General features: G+C 35.0%; 1 protein-coding gene across 1 annotated transcript; it reads left to right on the forward strand.

The window, feature by feature from the left end:
- Nucleotides 1–643: 643 nt before the first annotated feature.
- Nucleotides 644–9,408, forward strand: LOC110465728 (protein FAM221A-like). The gene is made up of 8 exons (XM_021521742.1): nucleotides 644–936; nucleotides 2,107–2,185; nucleotides 3,134–3,228; nucleotides 3,582–3,772; nucleotides 4,272–4,484; nucleotides 8,040–8,153; nucleotides 8,290–8,402; nucleotides 8,726–9,408. The coding sequence occupies exons 1-8, from the start codon at nucleotides 860–862 to the stop codon at nucleotides 8,822–8,824; spliced, it is 981 nt and encodes a 326-aa protein (XP_021377417.1). The 5' UTR covers nucleotides 644–859; the 3' UTR covers nucleotides 8,825–9,408.
- The last annotated feature ends 367 nt before the right edge of the window (nucleotides 9,409–9,775 follow it).

Raw genomic sequence — 9,775 nt, forward strand, 5'->3', positions numbered from 1 at the left:
ATCCTCTAGATTGTAATCATTTATTGTAAATAGAGTAAACAGAGTGAGAGTTGAAATTCCATATTGTACCTCTGTAATAAATATTTAATCTTATGATATTATCAGAATATATGTATTGCACTTGATTTGAGGCGTTGAGTTATTCTTTGACAATCTTGGCTAATACGACGATCTGTGATCAGCATTTCCCACGACATACAGTAGGCTTGAGTGTAACCCTCAAGAGGAGACGACAGACCAGATTCGTTTCAATATGGATACCACCAGCAGGACAAGGGGACACTCACAAAAAATATTCAAATAGCGCTGTAACCTAGACATTAGAAAAAACTTGTTCAGCTTCAGCGTAGTAGATGCCTGGAACAACTTGCCGCAACATGTCATAGATGCAGAGGATGTCAAACATTTTGAAATTTTACTGGACAATCACTGGGAAAATACCAACAAATAATTAACTTAATTTTATATATATGATGAAGGACATGCTAATTGTACAACAGAAGTATAGCATACTGTAAATATTGTTATATCAACTAATATGGACACAGATGCTTACAGCCTGCGTCCATTACTTATCGTATTAAATCGTATTAAATATTCCAGAGATATTTTGAAATTAGAGTTACCTCCCCTCTTCTTCCTGTTTACATGTTGCTAGCTGAACGCTTCAATATTGTATCGGTGGAGAATCTAGGATTATATTTTGCCAGATATGGCTGTATATTTGAATATTCCTCTATATATCATTAATTGACAAAAAAGGAACAAAAATAACCTTTGCATCGTGTGTTCGAAGTGTCAGAAGCAGTTTCAGAATAGCCCTACATGTTTTGCTGGTTCGCTACTTTCATAGTTTAAGATGGCTGAGAGGCAGTATCATTTGAAGTTTGGTGGAAATTCTGGCGCGTCAGTTGATGCTTACCTGGAATATAAACGGTAAATACAAATCTGATATAAAAAATGCCCATATATTCCACTCATTACAGGGGCTCGTTACAAATGTCTGAAACAGTGAAATGCACATACGCTAAATTTACATGTAACGTTATATGGTGCTGTGACCCATATATATATCAGTATAGCATACAGTATGTGTATTTCGGACATTTGTAACGAACACCTGTGCAGGCACGTAGATCACATGTATGAAACATAGGGACCTGATAATTTGTTACAGTGTACATATTTAGACCTAATTAACTAATGTTTTCAGAGTAATTTTACTTATGTAATCATTGGGGTTGGCATTTTTACCGAACGTCGATCTTAACGCATAAAACATGTAAAATTACTCTGAACACCTTAATCTGTTAATTTAGGGTCAAATATAGCTGTAACAAGTTCTCACGTCCCTGTATTTTGAAACTGTGAAACAGTTGAAATGCATTTCTTTTGACAGTATGAAGACTTACAGTAGTCAAAGTTATAGTCTTAGATAAAAGTGTGAGTAGTGTTGATATAAATGTAGCGCGTTGATTAGAAACTCTGTCTAGGTTTGAGGATGAAATCCTACACGTACAGTACACTGTAGTTTTTTTTATATCCAGATATATTGGCAGTAAGATAGAATATCAATGTGATCAAAAGATGTATTTCATACATTAGGTATATATTTTGATATGGTTAACATGAAATAGTGCAGTCGATTATTGACATGGTCGATCAACTTACATCTGGTATGTAAACAATATATTGTGAAAATATGAAATAGTCTTCCCTACCCTACTAAAGTACTTTACAGAGTTTAGAGATTTGGGGTGAAATCCATGTGTTGCCTTCCCTGCATGTGTAACAGGAGAGGAAAAGTGCATGGCCAGAACAGGGTTCGAACCCAGGACACTTCAAACTCTAGACGGATGCTCTACCGATTGAGATTCCTGGTCGCCGAAGATCGACCCAGTCCAGTTCCCCTTCACATGTAATCAGTCCTTATGTTTACACTCATAAAGAAGTATCCAGTTACTGATACACTACAGAGTAAATGCAGTATCCATACTTTGCACTGATAAAATTTACAGTATTTCTATGTTTATTCTGATATGGTTTACAAAATGTTTCAAGTTTTTTTTTATCATATGACTGACATTATTAATTCTGATATTTCAGCATAGTTGGAGATGATGATGGTGGTGTCATGTTTACACCGGAGCAGTATGAAGCTTACAAGAAAAAAGTCCTGCCAATGGTAAGCCTTAACATTTTATACTGTAACAGGAGAAAGACAAATGCACCAAGGGACCATCCAACTGTTTGACAGACACTACCAATCGAGCAACTTGGTTCCCAGGGATCAAGCCAATAAAGTTCTGCTACAAGGCAAATGTTGATCTATAAATAAAGAGATGTATCTTATGTACATAATGATCAGTATCATATTTGTTTTCTACGGTAAAGGTAGTATTTAAGAATATGGTACTACAGAGGTTATATATATTATTGGAGACTGATTCCTGCTGATTTACAGCAATATCTCACTATCTAAAAAGACATAAAGCAATATGTGTTTTTTTCAATTCAAAAAAAATCTCAACTTTAAAACCTTGTAAGTCATGGGATATTAAAAAGAAGTAGCTTTTTATATATAACTAGTTTTGGACATTAATATGTAGCTGCATTTAAACTACTTTGACCATATTCTGGCTCATTTTATTTACAGAGGAGGTAAGGGTATAGTTGTGGATATACATGATGAGAGCACATATCAAGGCAATATCTCAAGTCCTGTGCCTGAAAGTAATAGATTTTATGTAAGGGCTGGTGACATTTTTCAGTATTTCATATGAAAACATAGGTTGGACTAGTAGGTTTTGTCAGCATCAGCCAGCTGTGGTCCAGTACTCTAAATATGAAATTTGAACATCCCTGATCAGTCACGGATCATACTGTTTATATGGATTATATCTGTTTGTTTTAATGTTTTACAACTAGAAAAGTGGATCAGTTGTACCTTAGAACACCAAAACTCATCGGGAGCCTTTCTCTGCTAGTTATATAGTTTGACTGAGCAGAAATGAAAAGAATATTAAAAAAACAAGATGTATGAAATATTTTTATGAAGTAAGGCAACAAATTCATACATTGCCAAGTATATCACTTCCTGTTTTTAAATTTTGTATTTTGTTTTTGTTTTTAGCGGCTTAAAAATAGAATATTCACAGCATGGGCAGCACCAAATGGCATGGACTGTAAACTTGTAGGTCCAGAAACAAACTGTTTTTGCACTCACAAGTAAGTAATAAACCACACTCTCACTTGTTTATTCTTTTTGTACATACATTTTATAACGTTAACATAATTCGATGTAGTTCCTTTTCAATGTGATAAACATCTGTAAAGATTAATATCAGATATGCAAGATAAATGTTGGTTCAATAGGAAGTTGAATCCTTTAGAAATTTGCACAAAAGAAAATACATTAATGAAATTATATTGTATCTCCAGACCAATCCATGTTATATTTGTGTAGATAGTCAGGTCACAAAACTGACTTTGAGAGCATTCTGAACAATCGTCCAATTCTAAAAGATTTTGAATTTAATATTTATTGTATCTTCAGACCAATCCCTGTTTTATTCATGTAGATATTCAAGTCACAAAACAGACTTTGAAAACCTTCCAGATGATCGTCCAATATTGCTGCCCTGTAAAGTGAAGGGGTGTGGCTGTGTTTCCTACCATTTTGTGCCCCGTAATGGGAGTCAGGCCCTGAGGTGTACATGTAAACACTTTTCTGACGACCATTCCTCAAAACAACCATTTAAATGTAAAACAGGTAAGGGTTTGATATACATACTGTAAAAGGCTAGGTACAACAAGAACATATATATTGCATTAATGCATAATTATCACCCAATTGTATGAGCACAAATCTGAGGAAAAGGTAATATTTTAATCATTTTCTCATAAGGGTTCATTTCCTGTTCCATACTCTTAATTCAGGAAAAAACTTTTTTTTAAATTTACATTTCATGTCAGTCAGTTTTTGTTTGTTTTTTGACTTATGTATGTTTTGAATATGACCATGATACAGATGTAATTCCAAACATCTATATGGGTATGTATGTTATTAAATAAATGAAGCTTAATAAATTGCTATATGGTTATTTTTATCACATGTATGATAAATGTAAAACAAAGCTGTTGATACACAGTTACACAAACAATTAATGTCTGCAGCAGTCATATACTTTACATTGAGGTGTCGATTTGTGGGATTTGTTACTCTTTAATGAAGACAGCAGTTAATGTGTGGAATTTCTTACTTATAAAAGGTGGCTGTAAATGTGAGAGATTTAAAAGTTCCTATACATGTGGCTGTGGAGAGCCATACAATGCACATGAGATGATAGTGGAAACCAAAGATGAGAGATTAGCTAGAGGTCATCCTGTTGGTCAAGAAGGTGTTCCCTACCAGGCCATGGGTGGAGTGACCGGCTTCTCTTCGTTAATGGATGGCTACATGAGACTTGACCCAAGTGGAACAGGTAAGTCCATTAATACATTGTAAGGTACTAAGGCCAAATAAAAAAAAATCCCTACATTTGGCTGATTCCTGGTTTTTGTGTAAATCATTATTTGACCCACGTACACCTAAACGTTAATTTTCAAGGTTATTAGTGTTTTCAATTTGTATTATGTGTGTTTTTTTGTGTAGCTATCACTGTGGTATTTAAAAAAAAAAAAAAAATGTGACATCAAATAATTTACCATTGTAATCTGGCCTTTTTGTTTGGGTTTAAGGTACTTGTAACATCTAAGTTCATTTGAGGAATGGACTTAATATTATTAGGGCCCCGTATCAGAGATACGGGTGCCCTTTAGTAATCACTCTGTCTGTCTGTCCGTCCACAAATTTTGTTCCTGGCTGATAACTTTGGTATTTATTGACCGATGTACATGAAACTTGGTCAAGATGTTCAGTTCACAAAAATACACTTTGAGGTAAAAACTCAAGGTCAAAGGTCAAGGTCATTAGGTTCAAAGGTCACGGTCAAATCCAAATTTTGCATCTTTTCACTGATGAACATTTTGTTATGACATGATGAAGCAAAATTAATTAGAATTAAACAAGGAGTCAACCTGACCAAATGTCAAGGTCATTGGGTCAAAGGTCAAGGTTAAATTTTGTATCTTTTCACTGGTGAAAATTTTGGTATGACACTTTGAAGCAATGTTGCTCAGAATTAAACAAGGAGTCAATTGACCAAAGGTCAAGGTCACTGGGTCAAAGGGGAAAGGTAAATTTTATATCTTTTCCCTGATGAACATTTTGTTATGACATTATGCAGGAATGTTGGTCAGAATTAAACAAGGAGTCAATTGACCAAAGGTCAAGGTCACTGGGTCAAAGGTCAAATTTTGAATCTTTTCCCTGATGAACATTTTGTTATGACTTTATGAAGCAAAGTTGGTCGGAATTTATCAAAGAGTCAACTGACTGTAGGTCAAGGTCACTCGGTCAAAGGTCAAGGTAAAATTTAGTATTTTTTTGCTGGTGAACATTTTTTATTATGACACTTTGAAGCAATGTTTGTGGGAATTAAACAAGGAGTCATTTGACCAAAGGGCAAGGTCACTGGAACAAAGGTCAAGGTCAATTTTATATCTTTTCACTGATGTACATTTTGTTATGACATTATGAAGCAAAGTTGGTCCGAATTTAAAAAGGAGTCAACTGACTTAAGGTCAAGGTTACATGGTCAATGTCAAGGTCAATTATTGTATCTTTTTACTGATGAACTTTTTTTATGTTATTATGTAGCAAACTTGTTCTGAACTTAACACAGAGTCAACTGACCTAAAGTCCAGGCTACGGGGTCCAAAAGGTCAAGGTCAAGTTTTGTATTTTCGCTGATGAATATTTTGTTATGATATTATGAAGCAAATTTGGTCGGAATTAAAGAATAATTCAACTGACTAAAGATCAGGGTCACTGGAATAATGGTCAAGGTCATTTCGGTCCAAAGGTCAAAGACAAAATGGATCTCTGACTTTGACCCATGCTCTTGATGGAGGAGGTATATAAGGTGAAATAAAACAAATCAAAGCTAACAAATGAGTATTGCACCGGTATTTACATTTCTGTTAGCCCAACAAATATGGAGGTGGAAGGAAACAAGACTCGCATCATAGTACATGTAAAATGTATATTTTGCTTCCTTGCGATTCTTTTTGAAGTCCAAATGTCAAACGTCAAGCTCAGCTATATGGGGAGATTGCTTCTTGATGATTATGGGGGATATATTGCCACAAGACGGGGCCCTTACTGACCTGTCAGTGTTCTAGTTGAATTAATACTCAATAAAACAGATTGGAAACCATGGTCCTGGCTACTCATTATAACAGATTGGAAACCATAGTCCTGGCTACTAATTATAACAGATTGGAAACCATAGTCCTGGCTACTCATTATAACAGATTGGAAACCACACTCCTGGCTACTCAATATAACAGATTGGAAACCATAGTCCTGGCTACTAATTATAACAGATTGGAAACCATAGTCCTGGCTACTCATTATAACAGATTTAAAACCACAGTTCTGGCTACTCATTATCACAGATTGGAAACCACAGTCTTGGCTACTCATTTTAACAGATTGGAAACCACAGCCCTTGCTACTCATTAAAACAGATTGGAAACTACAGTCCTGGCTACTCATTATAACAGAATAGAAACCACAGTCCTGGCTACTCATTAAAACAGATTGGAAACCACCGTCCTGGCTACTCATTAAAACAGATTGGAAACTACAGTTCTGGCTACTTATTAAAACAGATTGGAAACCACCGTCCTGGCTACTCATTAAAACAGATTGGAAACTACAGTTCTGGCTACTTATCAAAACAGATTTGAAACCACCGTCATTGCTACTCATTATAACAGATTGGAAACCACAGTCCTTGTTACTCATTTTAACAGGTTGGAAACCACAGTCCTGGCTACTCATTGTAACAGATTGGAAAACACAGTCCTTGCTACTCATTATATTAGATTGAAAACCAGAGCCCTGGCTACTCATTATATTAGATTGAAAACCAAAGTACTGGTATTAGATTGAAAACCAAAGTACTGGCTACTCATTATAACAGATTGGAAACCACAGTCCTGGCTACTCATTATATAAGATTGAAAACCAGAGCCCTGGCTACTCATTATATTAGATTGAAAACCACAGTCCTGGCTACTCATTTTAACAGATTGGAAATAACAGTCTTGGCTACTCATTATATTAGATTGAAAACCGTAGTCCTGGTTACTCATTATATCAGATTGAATATTACAGTCCTGGCTTCTCATTATAACAGATTGGATATTACAGTCCTGGCTACTCATTATAACAGATTGGATATTACAGGCCTGGCTACTCATTATAACAGATTGGATATTACAGTCCTGGCTACACATTATAACAGCTTGGATATTACCGTACAGGCTACTCATTATAACAGCTCGAAAACCACAATCACGGTTGACTATTAATGATTGAGATAGATTTTTATTATAGATTACTTTAATTAATTTTATGCAATACCACATTGGTGTGCAAATGTCTTTTAAGAACAATGTTATAAGAAGTTTGGTTGAAAAAAAACCTTAAGGAAGAAATCAAATTGAATGAAACAGGTTATTCTGACGAGAGGTCAACTGACCCCTGTGATGAGACCCAATGACCACCAAAATGAAGGTATCTTATTTTACCTCTACTGAGTGATTTTGTTATTTGTGTGTTGGCGTGGCTGTTTAATATTCCTGCCGGTGAAATTGACCATTACACATTGGCCATCTCAACTGAAAATGTGATTGAATGAACAACTTAACAACTAATGTGGTTAGCTAGTAAATTGTCGAATGTACATGACATGGGAAATAGATTAACTTCGTAAACTCGTTAAAATTAACCCCCCCCCCCCTCCTTTGTAATGGTTTTTGAAATGCCAACATACATATTTAAAGATCGTTCTTGCGATATTACATACGATTTGTTTTATAAATGATCTATTTTACATACAGGTTTTTATATGTAACCTCTGTTTTAGGTGCACCTTCCCTTGAGTTTTTGAACCAGCCTATTACTTCGTCGGACAATCCTTTCCTCCGGGGAAACGTTCAGTCTATCAAACATCATCAGACGAAACAAAGAGCTATAGCAGGTACATTGTTTCTCACAAAAGTGTGATATATTTGTTCCTTTCAAAATAAACAGTTGTTTTATAAGAATGGTGTCTTTGGTAAAGAATGTAAAAAGTTTTAAAGTTCAGTAACACGCTGTAATTTGCTGGTACCCAGGAGGTGCAGGACATTCAGATGAGACGGATGCTGACCTGGCGGAGAGAATGTCGGCTATGAGACGTCCAGGGGAATCAGATATGGACTACTTTGAAAGGCGATATCAGGAAAGGGTAAGTTCTGTTACAACTAATTATATATACTTACAATTTGTTTCAATTACTCCTTGTATACCTGTCGAAATGGCTTCAGTCAAAAGTAAAAAGAAAAGAAAAGACATTGTCTTTAAACTTTGTGGATTAAGCAAAAAAATATTTTATATATAGTAGTTAGTTCACTGAACAATGAGACAGTATTTACTAGTGGGTGGGCTGGACAGTATGTCTACTGGTAGACACCTGATGATAATTATTTCACATTGATTAGTTCTGTTGTGTATAACGCCTTTTGGTAATTCACGTAAGTATAGTGCTGTAATCGTTATTTTCTCTTGTAGCAAAAAGCTGAGCGAGGCAGAGGACGGGCAAAAGCACTACCTGCTTCAAGAGTAGCGGTGGGGAAAAGGACCACAACACAAAACAAACCAAAATCATGATGCTTTGATTATCCTATTGATGTTAAGTCAGCAAAGTATTCATTAATGGTAGCATATGTTGCTATGGTTTGATATCTTTGGATAAAATGTATTGCTATAATTTCTTATCTGAGGAAGACGTAATCATAATGAAAGTCTAGTGTATCAAATTTATGTAATATTGTACTGTGATATACAAACACGTATTGATTGTGAGATGATAGCCTAACTTCCTGTAATAAAAACGTTAAGCATTAAAGGTTAAGTAGATATAAATGTTTAGTAGGAATATATCTGTTTTGTAGACCACATGATTTATTAAAACTTTGTTGTTGTATGGGTAATCCAAACAAATTCTGGAACAACAAATATCTGAGGACAAATCCATTAAGAATTGTTATTATCAGAAACAAAATGATAGAGTTATGTTGATGTCGTGCCGTAGAAACCATGCTGATTATCTGTTTGTCACATCCAATAGTGATACTTGATATATTGTTACAGTGTTATACTGATGTTGAGTCTGTGCCTTTGTTGGACTTCCAGTTTGTTTTTTTAATTGAAAAACAAAAATGAATTCATCATTACAACTCGTATGAAAATCATAAACTGAGTTGATTATTTATCTTAATATCAGATTACATTGACAAAGAAATTAAAGTCATCTGGATTCCATCTGTATACCGTAAGCGCGAGGGAGAGAAAACAACAAAAACAAGGAAATGGTGAAGCATCAACGAAACCCTTATTCAAACTTAAAATCGATATGACTACGGCAAAATATAAACAATGGGAAGATTGACATGGGGACCATTGAAAAAAAGTTCAAGAAGCATAAGACCACATGCTCTAAAACATTAAGCGTCTACTACTTTATCGACGACATCCGCCAAGTAAATTTAGTTCAAATTAAAAATAATAAAGCGAGAGCCGGGGGTAGTGACAAACTTATGAACATTATCAAAACATCGA

This window comes from Mizuhopecten yessoensis, unplaced genomic scaffold, assembly GCF_002113885.1.
Source record: "Mizuhopecten yessoensis strain PY_sf001 unplaced genomic scaffold, ASM211388v2 scaffold11099, whole genome shotgun sequence".
Classification (NCBI taxonomy): domain Eukaryota; kingdom Metazoa; phylum Mollusca; class Bivalvia; order Pectinida; family Pectinidae; genus Mizuhopecten; species Mizuhopecten yessoensis.

What these genes read in the sequence shown, in the direction of transcription:
- LOC110465728 (XM_021521742.1), top strand. Translation starts at nt 860, where the DNA reads ATGGCTGAGAGGCAGTATCATTTGAAGTTTGGTGGAAATTCTGGCGCG. An exon ending in AGAAAAAAGTCCTGCCAATG is followed by an intron (nt 2,186 to 3,133) that starts GTAAGCCTTAAC and finishes TTTTGTTTTTAG; the next exon opens with CGGCTTAAAAATAGAATATT. An exon ending in ACCATTTAAATGTAAAACAG is followed by an intron (nt 3,773 to 4,271) that starts GTAAGGGTTTGA and finishes TACTTATAAAAG; the next exon opens with GTGGCTGTAAATGTGAGAGA.